The sequence below is a fragment of the Chiloscyllium plagiosum genome, chromosome 11, assembly GCF_004010195.1.
Source record: "Chiloscyllium plagiosum isolate BGI_BamShark_2017 chromosome 11, ASM401019v2, whole genome shotgun sequence".
Classification (NCBI taxonomy): Eukaryota; Metazoa; Chordata; class Chondrichthyes; order Orectolobiformes; family Hemiscylliidae; genus Chiloscyllium; species Chiloscyllium plagiosum.
Window position 1 is genome coordinate 51261195 of NC_057720.1, and position 26788 is coordinate 51287982.

General features: G+C 40.0%; 1 protein-coding gene across 8 annotated transcripts in view; it reads left to right on the forward strand.

Annotated features, from left to right (window-relative positions):
- Window positions 1-26788, forward strand: part of dab1a (DAB adaptor protein 1a) — a 687756-nt gene that overhangs the window by 598871 nt on the left and 62097 nt on the right. For all 8 annotated transcript variants that reach the window (XM_043699305.1, XM_043699300.1, XM_043699303.1 and 5 more), the window contains 2 exons: window positions 25256-25387; window positions 25628-25747. In XM_043699305.1, the coding sequence (XP_043555240.1) occupies window positions 25256-25387; window positions 25628-25747 (252 nt within the window). The remainder of the gene's footprint in view (window positions 1-25255; window positions 25388-25627; window positions 25748-26788) is intronic.

Here is a 26788-nt window from a genome sequence, read left to right on the forward strand (position 1 = left end):
CATTTGGGTTACAAACGCAGAAATTTCTTTCACTAGCTCTGATAAAGGTATCTGCCAGTAGCCACGCATTAAGTCCAACTTGGTGATGTAACTGGCTTATCCGGCTTTCCCGATACAGTCTTCCAATCTAGGAATTGGATATGAATCCGATTTTGTAACGGCATTGACGTTCCGATAATCCACACAGAATCGTTGAATCCCGTTCAGTTTGGGAAGTAAGACGAACAGCGAGCTCCACTCGCTCTGGCTGGTTCGATGATGTCCTCATTGAGCATGGCCTCCACCTCCATTTGGACCTGTCTAGCTTTGAAAGCTGATAGGGGTGTTGTTTTATTAGAGCAGTATTTCCTACATCTACTTTATGTGCTTTAGTATTAGTCCTCCCCATCTGATTCTTACATATGAAAGTGTACTGCAGTAACAAATCTTTCAACTGTGCTCTATGCTCCTGAGACAGATAGCTTACTAACATATCCCTCCTCAAGGACTTCATTTTTTAATCTACTTTGAGGCACATCAAAATCCACATCATCTGGATTTGATTCCTCATTCTGCAGGGCAGTAACTAACACCTGTTTCTCCAGTTCTTTCTCTCTAGTATAATATGCTTTCAACATGTTCACATGGCATACTCGACACCTTTTTTTTCTATCTGACATCTTTACTGGATAGTTTACCTGACTCAACTTTTTCTTAATTTGATAGGGACTGCTAAACCTGGCTTTGAAGGGAGCTCCTATCACTGGTAACAGTACAAACACATTATCCCCTTGGGAAAATGTTCGAGTCTCAGAGCTTTTATCTGCCATCTGTTTAATTCCATACTGTGCCCTCTATAGGTGCTGTTTAGCTAATTCACCTACTCGATTTAATCTCTCCCTCACCTCTGATACACAATCTAAGTGTGAGATCTCCAACCTTGGTCCTGTCAATTTTTCTTTAGTTAATTTAAATATTAACTCAAGTAAAGTAGATTAGTTTGGGGCATCTCTAATGGCAAACAATATGAATGATATACCAATGGTAATCACTGGCCAGCAATAACTTGTCTATAATACCTGTAAATTAGATTCAGGACATACAGTCATAGTCATAGAGTCAGAGAGAATGTAAATAGACCCTTTGATCCAACCAGTCCACGCTGACTATGTTTCCAAAATAAACTTGTGTCACTTGCCTGTATTTGGCCCATATCCCTTAAAGTTTAGAGTGGTGCTGGAAAAGCACAGCAGGTCAGGCAACATCTGAGGAGCAGGAACACTTCATCAAGAATGAGGCTGGGAGCCTAATAGTCTTATCTGTTTACCTAATGATTTTATAAACCTCTATAAAGACCTCTCAAATTCCTATGCTCCAGTAAAAAAAGTCTGAGCCCGTCCAGCCTAATTTTAAAAGTTGACCCCTCCATTCACGGCAACATCTTGGTAAATCTTTCCTCAAATCTTCCCATCCATTTATCTCTCCACCCTGGAGGCTCTCAGCCTCATTCCTAATGAAGGGCTCCTGCCAGAAATGTCAATTATCCTCCTCCTTGGATGCTGCCTGACCTGCTGTGCTTTTCCAGCACCACTCTAATCTTGACTCTGATCTCCAGCATCTGCAGTCCTCACTTTTGCCATATCCCTTGAAACCATTCCAACATGTACTTATCCAAATGTCTTTTAAACATTGTAATTGTACCTACATCCACTACTTCTTCTGGCAGTTCATTCCACACATGAACCACTCTCTGTGCAAAAACGTTGCCGCTCATGTCCTTCTAAAAAAATTCCTCCTTTCACCTTAAAGATATGCCCCCTAGTTCTGAACTTCCCCAGCCTAGGGAAAAGATCATTGCTATTCATCTTATTTGTTTACGTAATTATTTTATAAACCTCTATAAAGCCACCTCTCAATTTCCTACGCTCCAGTGGAAAAAAGTCCTAGCCTATCCAGCTTAATTGTATAACTCGAACCCTCCATTCATGGCAACATCTTGGTAAATCTTTCTTCAACCCTTTCCAATTTAATAATATCTTTCCTATAGCAAGGCGACTAGAACTGCACAGAATACTCCAGAAGAGGCCTCACAATGTCCTGTACAAACTCAACATGATACCCCAACTCCTATACTCAAAGGTCTAAGCAATGAAGGCAAGCATGCTAAATGCCTTCTTAACCACCTACCTGTGACACAAATTTCAAAGAGCTATGTACCTGAAACTCTATGTCTCTCTATTCTACAACACTATTTTAGGAATGTTAGCTTTTCTGTTATTGCCTCACTTCCCAGAGAAAAATATTAACTTCCCAAAGTGATAAGCTCTCCTAATAGCAGCCAAAACCCCACATGACATAATCTATTCTTATAATTATGTATGCACTGAAGCATCAGCATTTAATGTAGTTCAGGATTGTCTATTAATCTAAGTAAAAGGAAGTCATCCAAGTCCTGAAGCCAACATCTATAAGAATATTTTTGTTCACTTCAAAACACATTCTTTTAAACTCAAAACAGTAGTTTGATAAGCTTATCCTCAACAATGAACCATACGATTTCTTCGACATTCTTTGGTTACTGTTAGTTTACAATCTAGAAATCATTTCAAGTTATATTGAAACCCATGTTTTGTGTTTTGTTTGGTTGGGTCTATCAGTGGGCAACCAGCTTGTTTTATTGTTCCCTGATACTAGAGATTACTGTTCAATTATGTAAATTCTATGATAATAGAAAGCTTCTTTCACAATGATAGTGACTCTCAAACTGCGAATATGAAGTCAAAACATACAATATATCATGTCTTTAATTGCATTAATATCTTCTATTCTTCTGTTAAAAGCCACAGAAAATTCTAATATACCTTAAATGAAATAATGTTTGCTTGATCACGTAAAGAAACAAGAGCCTTTGATCTACATGCTAATATCAGTGACTAAAGAATATTGTCAGAGAATTTCACTGCTTGTTGGTTTGCAGTACACTCCTTTCACTTGCAGCTATTGTATTGAAAACATCAAAACTGATGAGAAATTTTCCTCTCTGTTTCAAATAATTGCAATAGTTCCGACACTGTTATTTTCATTTGTTCACAAATAGTTTGTTTATTCACCAGAATATGCCATAAGGATATTAGAAAGAATTCAGTTGACCTTACAACCATGATTTGATGACATCAAGATTTATGGCTTATGGAATCAATAGAAAATTAGCCAGCTCAGATTAAACTCGTTAATGCTGCAAAACAGAAAGTAGTGGTAATATTCAGAGTGAGAGGCTGAAAGAAAAATAGTGTCGAATGTAATTCCATAGGATTCTCTTACTGAGTATTCTACTATTCATACTCTTCATAAATGATACAGTGGAAAGTATTTTGAGTATGTTTCCTGATGGCTATGAAAGGCAGCAAATGTGATTTTGGGGGAAGAGAAATAATAGTTACATTTTCAAATGGAGGTTGATGCATGGAAACTAAACGTGTACAAGTTTGTGCTGTAACAAACATGTGTTGACATTTTTCACAAAGCCTACATTGAAGCATTATAGAGAAGTCTGTTTCCAACACTTGAGGTTTCATATTTTTGAGTTAACATTAGTGCAGCAATCAGCTTATTTGTGGTAGAAGTTTTCACGCCAATCTAAATTTCTAGGCTTTGGTGTGTTTGTCCAGGTTTTGCTACAGTCTGGGTTTGTTTCCTGTAGTCTCTGTTAGTTTCTGCAATTGTTTTATCAGTCTCCTAGAATTTCTCTTCTTATCCCATTCCTACACAATTATCTCTGGTATTCCACAAGGATCTGTTTTTCATTATACACTGTATCTCGACCATATAATCCAGAATCACATCAGTTTCCAATTGTATGTTAATAATACTCAATCTACCTTAGCATCATCTCTTTCTCACTGCACTATTTTTGAATTGGCAGACTGCGATTTTGGGAGACCAGCTATTACTACTGGCAATTTTGTCACAGGTTATGCCCAAGAGTCACATGAAAAAGAAGAGCAGGTGACTAGAGGATCATCAGAGGCTTAAGGTAGATAGCCTGTACATAGAAAGGATGCTCACTGCTTTCTAATTGAAGATTGTTTTTGAGACAGATCATTCAGTATCAAATTCCAGAGCACTGTTGCACATGGCTTACTTTCTACAACTAGAAACCCATAAAGATGTTCACCATCTGCACTCACTGCATTCAACAGTGTCTTCAGGGCCAATGCAATAAAAAGAACTAATCATTTCAACATCATTCAATTAACATCGACAGTCTTTTACACCCAAACCAACAATAAAAACATTACACCAACCAACAGCACTTGAAAAATTAAACCATTCAACCTGATTCTTGCTCTTACAGGCTATTCAATAAATGTTCTATGCTATTGCTTCAACTTAGTACATCCTGGATAGGATAAGTAAACAGAGTCTTTTCCCTAGGGTGGGGGAGTCCTGGGCTAGAAGGCATAGGTTTAGGTTGAGAGGGGAAAGATGTAAAAGGGACCTAAGGTGCAACATTTTCACGCAGAAGGTGGTGTGTGTATGGAATGAGCAGCCAGAGGAAGTGCTGGAGGCTGGTACAGTTACAGCATTTAGACGGCATTTGGATTGGTATATGAATAGGAAAGGTTTACAGGGATGTTAGCCAAGTGGTGGCAAATGGGACTAGATTAGGTTAGAATATCTGGTTGGCATGCATTAGTTGGACCAAAGGGACTGTTTCCATGTTGTACAGCTCTATGACTATGACATTATGGTGGCAGTGAGGTGAATGGCTGCAGAGATCGTAAAAGAGTATGCCTCAGATATTGTCCTGGATGCCCTCAACAGCTGTGGGCTGTGATGGCTCTACTTTATTATCTCAGTCAGGGTTTGAGTGATCTGGAATGCCTGACTGATGGTTGACAACAAGGACAATGGTGAGTGGCAGGGGCATGAGATGATTTCTAATGTTGGAGAGCGGTTCTGCTCCTCATGTTTCTTATGCAACTTGTACAGAGTTTCAACTCAGCCAGTCCATTAGTCTGCTAGAGAATGAATCACTGAACAACTGAGGCAATCTTCAACCGCCTTTCATCTAAAGGGGCTTCAGCAATCATTTATGCTTCCATTATATCACTTTGCTGTTCTATAGAAGATGTTGGTAACATCATAGAAGCTGTTTAGGCTTCCCTTAAATCACTTTATTTTTTTCCATATAAGTTGCTGTGCAGCCCTTCAGAGTTGTATATCATTATCTGGATGCTTCTTGATTGCAGTGGAAGCTGCAATCTTCTTCATCAGACATTACATGAGGCTATGGGACACCAGAGCTTGCTGGATAGAATTGGCTGGCCTTATTCATGCTGAAGAGAAACATCACAACATGAGAAAGCCATTCAGCCCTCAAGCCTGTTCTGCCATGAGACAATAGCTGATTGGTGACTGAACTGCATATACTCACCTTTGCCTCATACTTCTGATATCTTTGGGTTAACAAAAATCTACAAACCCATTTTTAACCGAAAAATTGGTCTTGTAAGAATTGTCATTTGATGCAGAAAGTTTCAAGCTTCTACAAACCTTTATGTGATGAAACATTTTCTAGTTTTGTTCTGGAAAAATATGATCCTAAACATCTGATCAGGGGAAATAATTTCTTTCGAACTGCCCAATCTTGAAAAATTTGATCAGTTCAGTCCTCAATCTTCTAAGTTCATATCAATACAGCCTGAGTTTTCACAATCTGTCCTTGTAATTTAACATCTGTATTTCAGGTATCCCTCCAGATAAACGTTTTCTTTTCCTCCAAGGTCAGTATCTTTTTCCGAAGGCAGGGTGCCCAAAACTGTTCACAGTAGTCCAGATATGACCTGACCAGATATTTGTGCAGTTGCACTATGACCTCCAACCCTTTCTATTCTAATCCTCAAGAATATAAAGACCAACATTCCAGTAGCTATTTTGATTATTTTCTGTACTTTTAACAGAGTGGACAAAAATTTGAGCTCCAGTGGTGGGATGAGATTGTCTGCCCTTGACTTTAAAGCTGCATTTGATAGACTATGATATCCAGTTCTGAGGAAGGGTCACCAGACCTGAAACATTAACTCTGATTTCTCTTCACAGATGCTGCCAGACCTGCTGAGCTCTTTAGCAACTTCTGTTTTTGTTTTTGGTATCAAGAAGCCCAAACAAAACTTGAACCAACAATATTCAGGAATATAATCTCCATTGGCTGGAGTCATACCCAGTGCAAAAGACGACAGTTCAGTTTGTTGGGATCAATTATCTTAGTCCCAGATCATTATTACAGAATAATGTCCTAGGCCTCCCTCACCTTCAACTGGTCATCAGTGACCTTCCCTCCATCATAAAGACCAAAAGGGGAGTTCATGGATAGTGTCAACGTGTTCAGCATCATTCACAAATCTTCAAATACTGAAGCAGTCCATGTCCATATGCAGCAAGACCTGAGTAACGTGCAGGTTTGAGCTGATAAGTGGCAAGTAACATTTTTGTCTAACAATGACCATCTTCATCAAGAGAGAAACTTACGATTTCCCTTTGAAATTCAATGTAAGGTCCCCCCGCCCCCCAAAATCCTGGGACTGCTCATGGATATCTTAGGGCAAAAAGAGAAAAACAACCTTCTGATGGCACACAGGAGGGCATGGGGGACCTCATGTAAATTTTGTCAGTATTAAATAAGGGAGCATTGGATCTTGTGAAGATTTCCATATATTTGTAACCTTAACTTGTACGAAACAGCAGGAAAAGTCATGAAAGATCAACTCGTGAAGCTATACTTGCAATTGGAATTGAAGAAAGGATTTCTAGTCTTGAATTGAATTGAATTGAATTTATTGTCACGTGTACCGAGGCACAGTGAAAACTTTGTCTTGTGAGCATTACAGGCAGATCACATAGTTAAGTAGCATAGATTGTAAATAATAGGTAGACAGCAGCAAAAACAAAAATACAGGTATAGGCGAATGTTAAGAGTTTGTAAGTCCATTCAGTATTCTAACAACAGTAAGGTAGAAACTGTTACGAAAACAGCTGGTGCATGTGTTTAGGCTTCTGTACCTTCTCCCCAATGATAGAGGTTGTAGAAAAACATTGCCAAGGTGGGATGGGTCTTTAAGAATGCTGGCAGCCTTTCCTTGTCAGCGGGCCTGGTAGGTGGATTCTATAGATGGGAGGTTGGCCGTGCCGAGTTCACCACTCTCTGTGACCGTCTCTGATCTTGAATGGTACAGTTGCCATACCAGATAGTGGTACATCCAGACAGAGTGCTCTCGACGACACACCTATAAAAGTTGGCAAGGGTATTCGCTGTCATGCCAAACTTGCTCAGCTGCCTGAGGAAGAAGAGACATTGTTGGGCCTTTGTAACCAGTGAATTCACATAAAGAGTCCAAGAAAGCTTATTGTGGATGACGACTCTGAGGAACTTGATACTATCCACCCGTTCTACCTCTGTGCTGTTAATGTCGAGGGAGGCATGAGTAACATCCCGCCTAAAGTTAAAAATGTGTTTGTTGCTATTGCTGGCATTGAGAACTAGATTGTTCTCAGTGCACCTTTTTTCCAGGTCTTCCACCTCCCATCTGTAGTCTGTTTCCTCTCCATCTGAGATTGGACCAACTATCAGCGAACCTGTAAATGGCATTAGTCTGGTAGTCTTAGCAGGAACGGTCAGTGAAAGGTGACTTAAACAACACAGTTCCATTCAATAAGACTCACAAAGAAATGCTGAACACCTCAGAGCAGCATCCATAAAACACTGGGATAATAACAAAGCCTATGGGAGATCTCTACGTGGACCTTGCACATCCATGTCCTGATTCAGACATATTCTGCTGAAACCTTTTGATACATACTTAGAGGATCAACAGAAATCTTGAGACCCTCATCCCTCAACTCCAAACCCCAATATCCAAGAAAGGTGCTGTGGTTCTGTTCGCCGAGCTGGAAATTTTTGTTGCAAACGTTTCGTCCCCTGTCTAGGTGACATCCTCCGTGCTTGGGAGCCTCCTGTGAAGCACTTCTGTGGTGTTTCCTACGGCATTTATAGTGGCCTGTCCCTGCCGCTTCCGGTTGTCAGTTTCAGCTGTCCGCTGTAGTGGCCGGTATATTGGATCCAGGTCGATGTGTTTGTTGATGGAGTTTGTGGATGAGTGCCATGCTTCTAGGAATTCCCTGGCTGTTCTTTGTTTTGCTTGCCCTATAATGGTAGTGTTGTCCCAGTCAAATTCATGTTGCTTGTCGTCTACGTGTGTGGCTACTAGGGATAGCTGGTCGTGTCGTTGCTGAACAGTTCTGTTGTCTTTCCCTTAGGCATCTGTTGATGAAATTGCGAGGATATCCGTTTTTGGCGAATACCTTGTACAGGTGTTCCTCTTCCTCTTTTTTCAGTTCTGGTGTGCTGCAGTGTGTTGTGGCCCTTTTGTATAGTGTCTTGCTGCAACTTCGTTTGTGTGTATTGGGGTGGTTGCTTTCATAGTTCATGACTTGGTCTGTGTGTGTGGCTTTCCTGTGTACCTTAGTGGTGAATTCTCCGTTTGGTGTTCTCTGTACCCTCACGTCTAGGAATGGGAGTTGGTTGTCCTTTTCTTCCTCTCTCGTGAATCGGATTCCTGTGAGTGTGGAGTTGATGATCCGGTGTGTATTCTCTATTTCCGTGTTTTTAATGATTACAAAGGTGTCATCAACGTATCTGACCCAGAGTTTGGGTTGAATTTGTGGTAAGACTGTTTGTTCTAACCTTTGCATTACTGCTTCTGCTATGAGTCCCGAGATCGGTAAGCCCATGGGTGTTCCGTTGATTTGTTCGTATATCTGGTTGTTGAATGTGAAGTGTGTTGTGAGGCATAAGTCCAGTAGTTTAAGTATGCTGTCCTGTTGTCTGTTATGTCTGTTCCGCAGGTTGGCTATTGTTTCTCCGGAAAGGTAGCATTGCATGGAGGATAATGGTGTGAACAATTTATGGTTCAAGGTGTGAAGTCAGCAGCTCCTGCACCTCATGAAGGCAGTGAACCCTTGGAAAGTGATTGTGATTTTGACAGCAATAAGACCATAAAATATAGGAGCAGAATTAGGCCACTTGGCCCCTCAATTCCTCTCTACCAATTGATCACACCTGATGCGTTTCTCAATGCATTCTGCTGCCTTCTCCTGTAACCTTCACCCCCTTGCTAACCAAGAACCTATCTATCTCTGTATTAAATACATTTAATGACTAGGCCTCCATAGCCTTTTGCAGCAATGAATTCCACAGATTAACTACCCTCTAGCTGAAGAAGTTCCTCCTCATCTCCTTTCTCAAGTGTTGTCCCTTCACTTTGATGCTGTGCAGTTGGGTTCTAATTGCTTCTACTAGTGGAAACATTATCTTCACTCAATCCAAGCTTCTCAGTATTCTATAAGTTTCAATCAGATCCCCCTTCATCCTTCCAAACTGCATGGAGTGCAGAACCAGAGTGCTCAACTGCTCCTCATATGACAAGCCCTTCATCCACGGGATCATTCTTGTAAACCTCCTCTGGAACCTTTCTAAGGCCAGCACATCCATCTTGAGAAACAGAGCCTAATACTGCTCACAGTATTCCACATGTGACCTGCAGCCTCAGCAGCTCTTTTATTCTAGCCTTTTGAAATCAATGCTAATATTGCATTTGTCTTCCTCACTGCCAACTGAACCTGCACATTAACTAGGACTCTCAGGTCCCTTTGTGGTTCAGAATTCTGAAGCCATTCCCCATTTAGAAAATTGACTATGCCTCTATTCTTCCTACCAAAGTGTATGCCCTCAAAGTGAAATGTTACGGTCTGCATGACATTACTTCTGTATCACAGCAATTAATAGATTAATTTGTAATGTTGAACAATGTGGTCAAAACTGCGTGTGGCCAGGACTTTTAATTGACACAGCAGGTCAATGTATAAGGTCCACATACAGAATTATGTGAAAGCTGATGTCTTTTTTTCTGTACTGTCTATTTAATACAATTACCATTTGAAAGGCCTCATTACACAAAAGTTGAACTCACTCCCTTACAGAGGAAAATAAATCTAACTTTGCCCAGTCTGTAGCAGCCATTTCTCATTGTGCATTTGCAATTTCAGTGGGAATGGAAGGTAACACAGGTAGAGCTTCATGAGTGAGTCATAGATAACGCCTATCAATTTAGGTGACAACCCCCCATCCCAAACCTTCATGCTTCAATCTGCCATGCCTCCCATCCCTCCAATTGGCTTTCATCTTCTCACACATTCCCACCCAACCTGTTTATTAAACAGGTCATTAGATTAGATTAGACTAGATTACTTACAGTGTGGAAACAGGCCCTTCGGCCCAACAAGTCCACACCGCCCCGCCGAAGCGCAACCCACCCATACCCCTACATTTATCCCTTACCTAACACTACGGGCAATTTAGCATGGCCAATTCACCTGACCTGCACATCTTTGGACTGTGGGAGGAAACCCACACAGACACGGGGAGAACATGCAAACTCCACACAGTCAGTCGCCTGAGGCGGGAATTGAACCCAGGTCTCTGGCGCTGTGAGGCAGTAGTGCTAACCACTGTGCCACCATGCCGCCCACATCTTCTCACTTTACATCTGACCCGCAGGAACACAGCTTAGACACTGACCTCCCATCAAAGTAGGGCAGTAGTGACTATCAATGATCCCTTTCCCACAATGCCATTTACCGTCCCATGTTTTATCATTGCCCCCATCATATGTTCTGTTGTCCACCTCTTTCACCTCCTTGTTACCTCCAAAACGGAGGCCTGGAAGAACATATAGTGAGCCAGAGCTGTAAGGTACTCGCTCTGTCTTTCATGTTGGGAATTGTCATTGTCTAATTTCTTTGCGCCACATGGGAAAATAGATAATTGCGTATAAATGAGCTGAGATTAGATGATAATAAAATGCAAATTCTTGCAAATAGGCTTCTCGCGGGATTGTCACCCTGATCATTGAAACCTTGGGTGGAAAATCGGACTTTCTTTCTTGATGTCAAGAATCTAATTTTTCTGTTCTCTCTAGATTTTCCCAAGTAATTGATCATTGAAGGGCTGGGAAAACTGTGCTTCCAGTCTCTTTCAGAGGCCATTTGCTACTCTGGGTTATTTACTTTTTAAGTACCAGAAAAAGTGATATTTTTATGTATTGCACAGTTCTGGCATTAAATTACTAATAGCATGAAAATAAATTTATGTTACTAGATAAAACATCACACTGTATTCTAAAATGTTCAGTAACTCCACATAAAGGGGAAGTTGAACAGAACTTGAAGGGCCAACATAAAGATATTATTTAACTCAGACTGAAGTAATTATAGGTCCTGCTCCTATTTTAAATTCTCAAATATTAAAATTGTCTGTGAGGTTTTGGAAGGAAAAAAGACACCTGGAACACAAAATAAGAAAGTTAAACTCTTTTGTCAGAGCAATTGTCTATAATGTCAATATCAATAGTTTCAAAATGCTTTGCACAGTCTGGTATTGAACCATCCAGACAAGAATTTATTCTTGCAAGCTCTGAGTTGGTGAGTTAGAATCTTTGCAGGGGTTGGCCAAATGACCTCAAAATACCTGGGTTAGAGAGGAGAAAAAGCATTTGGATTCTCATTCAGGATTATTATCCAATGATTCCTGCTAGAAATATCAGTGCATCGTTGAGTGAAGTCTGTAATCCACAGTTAAAAGGCTTACTAAACTTTCTATTATCTAGTTTCCAAAGATGTATCCCTACCTACAGAAGGAATACAGCAAGAATATTGAAGGGACAAATCAAACTGAAACTTCAGATTACTGATTCCTGCCCATCGGAATACATTTTGATCAGGAAATATCTTACAGCTTTTCCCACTGGGAGTAGGTTGAAAGTCCATGCAAATGATAATAATGAAGAACAGCGGGATCAGTTCAGAGTAATCTTGCAGTAACCGTCAGCACTAAATGGGTGAAATTTTACAAGGACATGAATAACACTGGCTATGATGAGATGCATGTCAGAAACAAGTGAGAAGTCCAGTGAGATCTATCTTGTCAGGAGTAATCTACTGCAACTTTTGTGCATTTCCCGAGCAGCGAGGAGAGTTTCTTGTTAACCTGTGGTGAGTTGCCAATTTAGAGAGATTATAGCTTGTTAAGCAACTTATTATTGGCACAACTCACCTCATTAATATTCAGTTTCCTATCTTGTGCTGTATAAGCCAAATATGAAGAGTTCTCAACATGGAAGTCAGAGGAAGTACCTGGAGAATTCAGCTCACTGCTTGCTCTATGTTGGATATGGACATCAAAATCTCAAGCACACTCCATGGGCACTGAACTCAACATTCACAGACATTGGTGTAAAACATATGCTAGCCTCCAACAACCCTCATAGCTCATCTTTGATCCATTCACAATCTGCTTTTTCACTTCAGTGCTGCACCTTGAGATGCACTGGCAACTATCATTATAATGCTTCAATAATGACACTGTATTTCAGTGATACACATCCAGCTCATGAAACCTCTGGGCTGTTTGCTTGCTATCATAATGGTCACTACTCTGAGCCTACCCATGTATTCTCAGCATCCCTGCCTTGTCTTGTCATTTTGCACTTTATCCTCTCACCAAGAGATACTCAGCTTATCTTAATTCTGCCATGCCTTGCCATTGCGTGCTGATACAAAACCAGGAAATTTGTCATGGCTGTCAGCAGTGCTCAGTGAAATCAAAGGGTAATAGCATTCACCAAGGAGGTCCTGGCTCAATAGGTCAAAGGCAGCCTGCGATACCAGTTCCAGGACTTGGGCATGGTCAGTCAGCCGTCGACACTGAGTCAAGTTCCTCTCCACAGAAGGGGCAGGGAATTAAGTGCCACCACCTATCTTGACTCTTTGTGCTGTAATGTGGGCCACTAAGCCACTTCGAATGAGAAACAGGCAGATTTTACAGGAGTTGAAAGTGGTGACACTGCTGTTACATTTGATACAAATAGGTAAGTGTCCTGAATGAGTGCATAGGCAGTGCAAAGGGCATGCAAAGTTGGGCTGTCAAGGGTTGGGGTTGGTAAGAGCAAGGGAGAAATATGTTGCAGGTAACAGTGAGAGAGAGGTCACACATGAGCCATGGTTGGAAATGGATCCCAGTATTTTGGATAATGTGAGTGTGAGACATCTGAGAGGAGATAGTGGCACATATGGTGGTGGAATGGAGAAGGTCACTGACCTTCTTCCTACATGATTGTGCATTCCTCCAGACAGCTGAGACTGTGCTGACGTGGGTGACAACCTCGAATCAGGATGGCATATTCTAGTGACATGGCCTCCAGTACTACTTCTAAATAAAAAGGACATCCCACATTTGCACCAGCCCATCCAGCAGGACCTTCAGTTCCCTACTTACACAATGGTTGCCAATTCCCCTTGTGTCAAAAATTGTGGTGCTGGAAGAGCACAGCTGGTCAGGTAGCATCCAAAGAGCAGGAGAGTCAACATTTCGAGCATTAACTCTTCACCAGGAATTCTTCATCACATTCCTGATGAAGAGCTTATGCTCAAAACATCGACTCTCCTGCTCCTTGGATGCTGCCTGACCAGCTTTGCCTTTCTAGCACCACACTCTTTGACTTTGATCTCCAGCATCTGCAGTCCTCACTTTCATCAAGTTAATTTCCCTTGTGTGCCGTGTCTGGGTAAATCTTAGGAACTGTGCAAAGCTGCTTCAGCCTGACAATGTTGGTCTGGCTGAACAATGGAAGGATGAGATGCTGGTCTTTCAGCAGATATCCACTGAGTGGCACATTGTTCAATTAATAGTGCATAGTAAGATGAAGGCGAGGATCACTTTTGTGGGATGCCATGGGTTAGTAAGTAATCAATGAACTAGATTTGATAAGATACAACAAGAAATCTCACCAACCTTCATGGCCTCCAAGAAGTCTCCAAAAACTCTTCAGAAATGTGACACAACTTAGTCATAGGGATGTACAGCATGAAACAGACCCTTTGGTCCACCCTGTCTATACCAGCCAGATATCCTAGTCTAATCTAGTTCTATTTGCCAGCACTTGGCCCATATCCCTGTAAGCCCTTCCTATTTGTATACCCATCCAGATGCCTTTTAAGTGTTGTAATTGTACCAGCCTCCATCACTTCCTCTGGCAGCTCATTCCGTACACAGACCACGCTCTGCATGAAAAAGTTGCCCTGAGGTCCGTAAGATTAATCCGAACTTTAAAAATGATAAGAGCACAATTATGTCCTTCCCTCCGATGGATGGAGACTACCATCTAATAAATTTGTATGTTGGAGTGCATTTAAATTACTGGTACTGTTCAATGCCAGCACGGTAGTTTTGACAAAATTCAATGCAAAGCATCCCATTCATTTTATTCTTTAACATTTGACATGTTTGCAAAGATGAAAATATGATGCTTGATTTCTTTTTGCATCTACTTTTTAACTTGTATTTTCAGGTTCCAGTACTACCATTGTGCACTAAAATAAAACAAAGGATTGCAAATGCCAGAGATCTGAAATAAAAACAGGAGTAATTCAGTAGGTCTGGCAGCATATGTGGAGAGAAAAACAGAGTTAACCTTCTGGAGAAGGATCACTGGACATTAAATGTTAACTGTTTTCTCTCCACAGAAGCCGCCAGATCTGCTGAATTCCTCCAGAACTTTCCAATTACGCACTGTTATGTATCTTGTTATGATTCTAAAAAAAATTCAAATTTGTCCGATTAAGTTGAATCCAGCAGAATGCCAATTTGGCACTCATGACTCTGTTTGAAATAGAGGTTGATAGATTTTATTTGTTGGTAAATAAAGGAGGTAAGGAGCCATGTGTGAGCTGGATGGATTTAAGATGCAGATCAGCCATGATCTGACTGAATGGAAGAACAGGCCCAAGAGGCTGAATAAACGTTTCCTGGTTTTGACTCTCTATATTTACTTTGTTGCTGCTGCACTCTCACTTTTACAATTCTTTTTCAAATAATGCTTTTCTTACTACATCTCTCTATCTCTGTATCTTTTCTGTACTTTTGATTTTCCCGCACTTTCATTAAATTCCACACATTCATCTACATCAAGAACACCATCATATTGGTGAGATTGTCCAAAGTCTTCAATTTACAGAGGGATGTCATCGTTTAAGTGTCAAATAATGGGAACTCCTCCACTCAATGGCAAGACAAAGCAATTCTATCAGCATAAAGATTTAAGGTCAGCACAAACATATTAGGGCCACAGAGAGAATTGATTTAAGGTTCAAAAGACTGGTAGAATGGTGACTGAGTCTATGAAACACTATTCTAGCTCAGTGCAGTCATCAAATAGTGTAGTATTCAGACTTGTTCTATTATTGCAGACTTTAGGGATTTCTGCAAGTTTAGATGTCACCATTGAAAAATTTCCTGCCTCTTTAAGATCTGGAAATAAAACTAAAATAGAATTAAATTAAAAGAGAAGTGAGATGGAGTAAAGACAAAGGAAAGATGCAAGCAGTGGAATTGACAATACAGTGAATTTCTGCTGTTGTCTATTTACCACTTAAGAAAAAACATACCACTATTTGCACTGAGATCTAACTTCTCCTCAGAGAAAACATTGCATATTTTGCACTAAGGTTATTGCACAGTTAGTCAATCACTTTTTTTGTCAGCCATTTGGCAGAGAATTTGATTACACTGTCAATTCAAAGAAGCACTTTGTGAGTAATTGCCTCTGGTTGGTGAGACAAGGAACAGATAATATAATGCACTGTATTGTAAATCATTCAGGTAAATTTCAAAATGGGCCAAAATTATCAGGTGAAATGAAAGCATAACTGCTGAAAAGTATATATTTGAACATTGTTAATATCAAGAAAAATAAATGAACAGAGAATAAAAAGTATTCATTGCTGCAGCATGCAGGACTTGAGCAGGATTTTAATACCAAAAATAAAATGTAGAACAAGGGTCACACTGTAGTCTATCTCTGTTAATGGACATGCTATTAATTGGAACATTGATTCGAAGGAAACATTTGCTGATTTATTCCCCATGCAGAAGACTGCTGGTTCATTAGGCGAGGGTTTCTTCTAGAGAGGAATGATTGTTAAAGGAACAGAATAGCACAGAGGCAGTGCTATCAATATAAAGTACACTTCCCATCCCCCACTGTTACATTGAGTCATCCTCCAATGCTTTGACCAAATAGACATTACTCATGTGTGAATCTAGTGGTCACTTTAACTCACAGCTATAAATTCACTTCTAAACCCTGGGTAAATCCATGCAGCAGTTAAAGAATTCAGAAGGAATGGAAGCTGCTAACATGGTTGGCTTCATTTATCCCAAAAGCTTTAAATGTAAAGTGGAAAGTGCAAGATGAATCACAATGATAATGTAGGTAAAGGATGCTGGGATAAAACCAGAACAAAGCTAGTGAAATTAGCACATTTCCAAATATAGATTCATATCATCGCTCTTATTCAAGTTTCTCTCTGCCACAAGGAGTCTGTTCACTTTCCAGAAATAGACTGGTTATTATGGCTGAGATATTCCCTTGTGCAATGCTGAGCACACCAGAGATAATGTGACCCAATTCCTCGATTTAAAACTCGGAATGAAAAGATATATGATATACTAAAAAATAAATCTTACAGAAAGATAATGAGTAACGTAGTCATTTGCACTTCGTAACAATATACATTGTTACCAATTAAAAACTAATATAGTTTAATAAAGTATGTTAAGTGCAATGAGTAGATTTCTTTTTGAAAATTAGGAAATGATAGTCCAGAATAATGCTTGAAGTAAAGGAATCTATTTTTGCCTCCTGGTAAATTCTTACTTTGGGTGCAAGCTTTTTTCGGGTAAGTATTTTTTTTAGGGACAGGTAACCACCTGGTTAGACTCATAGAGTCATAGAAATGTACAGCATGGAAACAGACCCTTCGGTCCAACCCATTCATGCCGACCAGACATCCCAACCCAATCTAGTCCCACCTGCCAGCACTCGGCCCATATCCCTCCAAACTTTTCCTATTCATATACTCATCCAAATGCCTCTTAAATGTTGCAATTGTACCAGCCTCCACCACATCCTCTGGCAGCTCATTCCATAAACATACCACCCTTTGTGTGAAAAAGTTGCCCCTTAGGTCTCTTTTATATCTTTCCCCTCTCACCCTAAACCTATGCCCTCTGGTTCTGGACTCCCCAACCCCAGGGAAAAGACTTTGTCTATTTACCCTATCCATGCCCCTCATAATTTTGTCAACCTCTATCAGGTCACCCCTCAGCCTCCGACGCTCCAGGGAAAACAGCCACAGCCTGTTCAGCCTCTCCCTATAGCTCAAATCCTCCTACCCTGGCAACATCCTTGTAAATCTTTTCTGAACCCTTTCAGGTTTCACAATATCTTTCCAATAGGGAGGAGACCAGAAATGCACGCAATATTCCAACAGAAGCCTAACCAATGTCCTGTACAGCCACAACATGACCTCCCAATTCCTGTACTCAATACTCTGACCAATAAAGGAAAGCATACCAAACGCCTTCTTCACTATCCTATCTATCTGCGACTCTACTTTCAAGGAGCTATGAACCTGCACTCCAAGGTCTCTTTGTTCAGCAACACTTCCTAGCACCTTACCATTAAGTGTATAAGTCCTGCTAAGATTTGCTTTCCCAAAATACAGCACCTTGCATTTTTCTGAATTAAACTCCATCTGCCACTTCTCAGCCCATTGGCCCATCTGGTCCAGATCCTGTTGTAATCTGAGGTAACCCTCTTCGCTGTCCACAACACCTCCAATTTTGGTGTCATATGCAAACTTATTTACTATACCTTTTATGCTCGCATCCAAATCATTTATGTAAATGACAAAAAGTAGAGGACCCAGCACGACCCTTGTGGCACTCCACTGGTCACAGGCCTCCAGTCTGTAAAATAACCCTCCACCACCACCTTTGATCCAGTTCTGTATCCAAATGGCTAGTTCTCCCTGTATTCCATGAGATCTAACCATGCTTATCAGTCTCCCATGGGGAACCTTGTCGAACGTCTTACTGAAGTCCATATCAATCACATCTGCCACGCTGCACTCATCAATCCTCTTTGTTACTTCCTCAAAAAACTCAATCAAGTTTGTGAGACATGATTTCCCACACATAAAGCCATGTTGACTATCCAAAATTAGTCCTTGCCTTTCCAAATACATGTACATCCTGTCCCTCAGGATTCCCTCCAACAACTTGCCCACCAATGAGGTGAGGCTCACTGGTCTATAGTTCCCTGGCTTTTCCTTACCACCCTTCTTAAACAGTGGCACCACGTTAGCCAACCTCCACTCTTCCAGCACCTCCCCTGTGACTATCGATGATACAAATATCTCAGCAAGAGGCCCAGCAATCACTTCTCTAGCTTCCCACAGAGTTCTAGGGTACACCTGATCAGGTCCTGGGTTTTTATCTACCTTTAGGAGAAAGTGAGAACTGCAGATGCTGGAGATCAGAGCTGAAAAATGTGTTGCTGGAAAAGTGCAGCAGGTCAGGCAGCATCTAAGGAGCAGGAGAATTGACGTTTCGGGCATAAACATTCCTGAAGAAGGGCTTATGCCCGAAACATCAATTCTCCTGCTCCTTGGATACTGCCTGACCTGCTGCGCTTTTCCAGCAACACATTTTTCAGATTTACCTACCTTTACCCGTTTCAAGACATCTTGCACTTCTTCCTCGGTAATATGAACATTTTGCAAGATGTCACCATCTATTTCCCTACAGTCTATATCTTCCATATCCTTTTCCACAGTAAATACTGATACAAAATACTCATTTAGTATCTCCCCCATTTTCTGCGGCTCCACACAAAGGCCGCCTTGCTGATCTTTGAGGGGCCCTATTCTCTCCCTAGTTACCCTTTTGCCCTTAATGTGTTGTTGAAACTCTTTGGATTCTCCTTAATTCTATTTGCCAAAGCTATCTTATGTCCCCTTTTTGCCCTCCTGATTTCCCTCTTGAGTATACTCCTACCGCCTTTACACTCTTCTAAGAATTCATTCGATCTATCCTGTCTATACCTTACATATGCTTCCTTCTTTTCTTAACCAAACCCTCAATTTCTTTAGTCATTCAGCATCCCTACACCTACCAGCCTTTCCTTTCACCCTGACAGGAATATACTTTCTCTGGATTCTCGTTATCTCATTTCTGAAGGCTTCCCTTTTCCAGCCGTCCCTTTACCTGCAAACATCTGCCACCAATCAGCTTTCAAAAGTTCTTGCCTAATACCGTCAAAATTGGCCTTTCTCCAATTTAGAACTTCAACTTTTAGATCTGGTCTATCCTTTTCCATCATTATTTTAAAACTAATAGAATTGTGGTCGCTGGCCCCAAAGTGCTCCCTCACTGACAGCTGCCTTGCCTTATTTCCCAAGAGTAGATTAAGTTTTGCACCTTGTCTAGTAGGTACATCCACACACTGAATCAGAAAACTGTCTTGTACACACTTAACAAATTCCTCTCCATCTAAACCCTTCACACTATGGCAGTCCCAGTCTATGTTTGGAAAGTTAAAATCCCCTACCATAACCACACTATTATTCTTACAGATAGCTGAGATCTCCTCACAAGTTTGTTTCTCAATTTCCCTCTGACTATTAAAGGGTCTATAATACAATCCCAATAAGATTATCATCCCTTCCTTATTTTTCAGTTCCACCCAAATAACTTCCCTAGATGTATTTCCGGGAATATCCTACCTCAGCACAGCTGCAATGCTATCCCTTATCAAAAATGCCATTCCCCCCCACCCCACCCCCCGCCCCCCCCTCCCCACTTGCCTCCCTTTCAATCTTTCCTGTAGCATTTGTATCCTGGAACATTAAGCTGCCAGTCCTGCCCATCCCTGAGCCATTCTTCTGTAATTGCTATGATATCCCAGTCCCATGTTCCTAACCATGCCTTAAGTTCATCTGCCTTCCCTGTTACGCCCCTTGCATTGAAATAACTGCAGTTTAATTTATTAGTCCTACCTTGTCCCTGCCTGCACTGACTGTTTGACTCGCTTCTGTTCTCAACTGTACCAGTCTCAGATTGATCTCTTTCCTCACTATCTTCCTGGGTCCCACTTGCCCCCCCCCCCACACCTTACTAGTTTCTATCCTCCCAAGCAGCTCTAGCAAATTTTCCTGCCAGGAAATTAATCCCCTTCCAATTTCGGTGCAATCCGTCGTTCTTGTGCAGGTCAGTTCTACCCCAAAAGAGATTCCAATGATACAAAAATGTGAATCCTTCTCCCATACACCAGCTCCTCAGCCATGCATTCATCTGCTCTATCTTCCTATTCCTGCCCTCACTAGCTCGTAGCACCGGGGGTTCATCAGCCAAGTAAGTGATTATTCTTCAAGAAGTAATAATCTGTTAAATAAGGTGATTGAAAGGTAAGATGCCTGGAAAGTTATATGGAATGACACACACACAGGGGATTAGTATATTGCTGTGGTTCTGTTCGCCGAGCTGGAAGGTTTTGTTGCAAACGTTTCGTCCCCTGTCTAGGTGACATCCTCAGTGCTTGAGAGCCTCCTGTGAAGCGCTTCTTCCCAAGCTCCCAAGCACTGAGGATGTCACCTAGACAGGGGACGAAACGTTTGCAACAAAAACTTCCAGCTCGGCGAACAGAACCACAGCAACGAGCACCCGAGCTACAAATCTTCTCACAAGGATTAGTATATTGTTTCCCTCCAAGTTGAGGCCAAACAGGCTGTGTCAAGATTTTATGTTAATCATAGAGCCATCACAGCTGAGTACAATATTGATGGAGTGTATGTCCCGTCTTCAAGCTAAGGACACCTTCCATTGTGAAGTGTGCACTATCCTTTGCTAAATATGATAATTCAGAACACACTAGCAGCTCAAAACTGGGCATCCACATGGCACTATGGGCTATCAGCATCAATAAAAGTTTATTATCCACAAATTGTAATCTCTGCAGCCAACATAACCTTCCCTCTACAATCAACATCAAGCCATTAGATCATCTTTGTATTGTGGGGAGCGTGGGTGATCTGGACTTTAAAGCTATTCTTAGTAATAGTGATAATGAAGCTGCCTGATTACTGCAAAAATCTACCTGGTTTACTAATGTTCTTTACAGAAACAACTTTGGTGTCATTACCTGGTTTCGATCTGCATATGACTCCAAATCAATGTGTTTGGCATCAATGCATTTGACTGTAACCTGCAGTCTGAAAGCCTCACAAGACACATTGTTGCACCAAACTGCTTCAGAAATGTCAGATAGTATGCAGAATAAACCACCTAGCATTGACCTAGGCACAGGATATGACACAGACATTTTCAGCCCAAACTATAGAAGCAAGATCCCTCAACAACATCTGAAGACTTGTGGAAAAGTTTGGAAATCTGTCTCACCCAGATTATTCAAGCAATGATCTCTGATATGGTCATCTTCACTGAATTGTACCTTACAGACAATGTCCAAGACTCCTCCATCACCATTCCTGGCCATGTCTTGTCCCATCAGCAGAATAGACTAACCCAGGGGAGTTATAATCATACCATTAAATTGAGAGGAGGAGAGCATGGAAAACTTCAATAATGACTCCAGACTCCATGAAGTCTCACGCAATTAGGTCAAACTATGGCCAATGCTTGAACCTCGCTTGGAAGAAGCTAGTCATATCCTCATGGACATATCTACCAGACTGCGCTTGTGGAATGTGGGGAGAGCAACACAAGGGAAAACCTGACTCCTTATCCTCATCAATCTGCTTTCCATAGATGCATCTTTTCCTGAAAATATTAGTAGGAGTGACAACCTCTCAATCCTTGTAGAGATAAAGTCCTAACTTTACTATAAGAACACCTTGCATTATGTTGTTTGACTCTGCCATGTAATAAATATGATAGAATCAGAACATGTCGAGCAGCTATTGACCATCAACATCTGCAAAACTTTAATCAACTAATCAGCAAAACAATTCCCTCATTTCCCCCACCATTACTATTACATCAAGGAGCAACCTTGTGTTTAGTGAGCAATGTTGAAAAGCACGCCAGGAGGAACAGCAGCAGGCAAAACTATAAATGAGGTACTAATCCGGTGAAGATGAAATATTAGATGAAAGGCATCTTAGATAGTAAAAATAGCATGTGCTATACAACCAATGGATCAGACTAAAGCTCTGACTTCCCACATAGAATCATGAACAATTTTGAATACAGACAGCCAATGGGAGCAGAATTGCTAATGAACATTCCCATCATAAGTGATGGCAGAGTTAATTTTGTGTGTGCTAGAGTTGAGGCTGAGGTGTTTGCAAATATTTTAACAATGATTAACATAATGTGTAGCCAGTGACATTTTTCCTAGCCTTTTTACTGGAATAAATTTTTGTCTCGAGAATAACTTTCATAAGTCACCAATATGTTACTGGGAAATAGCTTTATACTCCATCCAACTTTTTAAGCATTATCTAAATATTATTATTATTATTATTCAGTTTGATTATTAGAGGGTCATGTTTTGAATTTTCAATTTCTGATTCATTTTTTAAATCATTCTGATTTCAATCCCTATTTCTTTCATGACTTTACATACACTACTTTCTTGCTACTGTCCCTGTCATTCTATGGCTGTAATATATTATTATGATACACTCCTGATATTTCATCCTGTTTAGAGTACTCGCTAAGTTTCTTATGGATTGAATAATGTCCAGTGAACTTCACTTTTAATGGTTCCCAAGAGATAGATAACAGAGCTTGTTTCCAGAAACAAAATTCTAACTTTGGGCCTTTTATCTGCTCTATTTTTCTTCATTTGAGTATTTTTCAATTGTTGGTGTTTTCCAAATACCAATGTGACCTGCCATTTGAATTTTGAGCAAACCATAAAATTTTGTTACGATATACTCAATGGAACTACCACCAGATGCATTATTCCTCGTTCTTCATTGGCTGCCATTTGAAGTAGTCTGCATTTCCTCATGAACGTTTTGTCTTTTAAATAATAACATTCAGGTATTAATTCTAATCCAACTCCTGAGTAGATTGCTTGACACAATTGTCTCAACTCAGGACCTACCTATTCTGTTTCTATTAATGAAGATGGGCTAAATAGGTCAGCCTCATTCTCTTTACCTTCATTGTTTTTTGTGAACTATTTGAAAGTATAGTCAGATAACCAAATTGCCATCATCTCCATTTTGCATGGACACCTCCTCTTCCTTTCTACTTTTGTGAGTCTGAGATCTAGTTACAACACAGTCAAGAAACAATCCAGGATGTTCCTCCTACAACATCTTAGTTTCCTTTACTTCCCCTGAGTTTTCCAAAACCCATTGTGAAACCAATATTTTTGAACTAACCAGGTCATCCCTAACAATAAAATCAAAAAGATTCCTGTTATTGGGATTTATGTATAACTCCAGCTCTATTTACCAATCATTCTTTACTTCAATTCTATAATTGGGATCAGTTGTAACCTCCATATATACCTCAAATTAATATTTTCTCCCTTAACCCCTCTGAAAGACAATAATATCATCAGCGAGCTTCAGGAACTGCATTGCTTCCCTTTTTTTTAGTATCTGTTTGGTTTATCTCCTTGAGTAGAAGATTAAGGAAGTACCTTTTCCTTTGAAAATAATATATTCAGAATCTTGAATGTTCTGATTCTATTTTATCAATAATTGAGGAAGAACTTTCTTCGTTGTCCTAAGCTATCTCTTCTTTTCTTTTAGATTCTATTTGTATCACTTCAATTCCTTTCCTGGCAAACCAGTTTCTGAAAATTCCTCAGGTTTTCATCATAGAATCCCTACAGTGTGGAAACAGATCATTTGGCCCAACCGACCCTCCAAAGAGTATCCCATCCAGACCTATTCCCTTACCCAATCACTCTACATTTCCCCCGACTGATGCATCTAACCTAAACATCCCTGAACACTATGGGCTATTTAGGATGGCCAGTTCACCTAATCTGCACATCTTTGGACTATGAGAGTAAGCCGGAGCACCCGGAGGAAACCTATGCAGGCAAGGGGAGAATGTGCAAACATCCACAAAAATCTGCCCCTTTCTACTACTGCAATTAATCTCCCACTTAAGTTCCAGCAAATGGCTTCTAAATGTCTAGCCTTATTACAATGGAAACATATTCTTTTTCAGTATATCGCTTTGAGATTCTTGCTTTCTTCCTTCATTATTTTGGGTATCCTTCTGCCTGTTTCCTAAAACTATTTCATTTTCCATCCCCTGTGCTGGTGTGATAATACATCTATAGGCCATATATCCCAAAAACTGAATGATTACATCAAACAGCATGTCCTTTCACCTGTTCACAACAAGCAAGGTATTGTCCATATCCCACCAATATATGCTTGCAAAACTCACAACACAGTGTACAACATTAGATGTGATTGTGCAATTGAACAATATTTACTGGTAATCCAGAGTGTGCAAAGAATTACACTCACAACCAATTAAGGATTGTCTGTCGGGACTTGCAATGTTCCATGCTTGCACATACATATATATTAATAAATAGGGACCTGTCCTTTGCAGACAGAAGAAACATGTAAATGCACTGTGTCTGTTACAACTCAACAAACAGGTAATAGCAATTTGCTGGTTCACTTCCAAAGGAAATGTTCTGAACAACCAGTGTCAACTTGCCTTGGTTTAAAATGTAAACAGAGACTGGCAATTAACTGTCAGTCATCATCATTTGACATTTTTTCCATGGAAATACTTCTACCAATTAGAGTGCACCTGTCATCAAATCAGCACTCATCTTTTATGTAGTATCTATGTTAATTTTCACCTTGAATTATTACACTTGCAAATTATTCTAATGATTTGCAAAACAAAACGCTTTCACAAAATGAGTCTTTTTGTAGCAATATATTAGAAACTTTCTTCCTAAGGTACAGTTTCTTTCCTGCCCTATACAGTTGTACCAAGACTTTTCTACTTTCATGCACAATTTACCCTTCAAAATCAAACTACATACTTCCTGGTTGGGTCCAATCACCAATAGACAAGAGTGGGATTTTTATCTCCTCCAGCTCACAAATGCTAAATAGTTAGCATCCTCCTCATGGCCAAGTAGAGATCAACTAACTCAACACTGGTGGATCCAACATGTGACCTTTCTGAAGTATATATAGCAGGATGACACTTCATGGTACAGTTCTATCCCAACATTCCAGAATCCATTCCCCTCGCATAATCCATTTCTTTGTGTAAAAGATACTCTGCTCATTCTCACAGGCTATGCAGCATCACCATGCAGTTCATGAAGTATCATACATTGCCAAGGACATCACTGATCACCGCGCCTTTGGTTATATTTGTGGCAAAGAAGGGAATCACCGCTTCGTGGCAATAAAGACATCCCAAGCAGTGAGTGTGAATTTTCTTTTAAAAATATTTTCTCAGCATCATATTAACATAGCTGTGGAATAAACACCATCTAAAATAAATAGAAACATTGCATTTAACAGTTAATAACATATGGTTGTTGACTTTTTTTAACCATACTATAAGTGAAGCAGACCTAGATATGTTCATGTAACAACCTCTAGTGCTAAGTAAACCTGTACTGTATACATCATACAATCTTTACTCTTATTTTGATGTTAGGCTGAACCTGTAATTCTTGACCTACGTGATCTCTTTCAACTCATCTATGAACTGAAACTTCGAGAAGAGAAGGAGAAAATGGCACAAAAGGACAAACAATGTGAGCAAGCAGTCTATCAGGTAAAAATATCCACATCCTTCAATAGTGTGAAGATGAAGAACTGAACTGACAACATTCCGTCTACTAACCATTTCTTGCAATGTAGTTAATGATTAACGGAAAACAAATTAAAAATCTTTGTTTATAAAATAGTTACTTTAATTAATTGTACTTCTTTAGAAGAAACATAACTCTCTGGTAATTATCTATATGATAGCTTTATTTATTTTTATTTATACCATCAATTTAATATTTTAATTACAGGTTTGTTCCAATCATTTAGCAGTTTGTGTTCTTCATCTGTCAGAGCAGTATGTGGTATTGTTAGCCTGGCAAGGAGGTTTTGATAATTTCAGTTTCTTATGTATATTCTGGAAGTTCACATTGATTTCCAGGACACTTTACAGATGTGTGAAGTACTCCATGGATTTTTGTTTTGCACTTTTTAGGCAGTGCTGTATTTCTGCATGAAATGATTTTTGTGAGACAGGAAAAATGAGTTCAGTGGTGTTGCTGCAACATAAATAACATTAATATTTCTCAGATGTACAAACGCCACTAGGATGGTTTGTCAAATTCTGTAAAGTAACAAAATCTTATGGATCATTTTTCTAAGTAAGGAAGTTATCACCTTTTTATCTCTTCAATGTATTTTTTCAAATATAATTCCTGAGCTCAACAAACCAGAAAAGTTTAATACTTTACAAAAGCAACTACTATTGTGAGCACAAATAGCTTCTAATACCACAGAGAAACCTCCTGTATATGCAACTAAGAGTATCTCAGAAGTTCCAGTCCCAATTCCACAATGTTTACTTCAACCAACAATACAATGAGAGAATATTTGTGAGAAAACGTGCAAATTATGTATAATGCTTAAATGATGCCTCCAAGAAGGTAGAAGAGATCCAAACTGAGGGTTTTCTTTACTCTGCTTGATGGTTAATTATCAGTAATCTATGTAGTCAGGTTGGAGAAAATCAAGCATTGTAATTGTCTTAATCATTAATGTCCCTCAAGAAAGTTTAATGGAGAATGGCCATCACCTCCAAATATGGCTA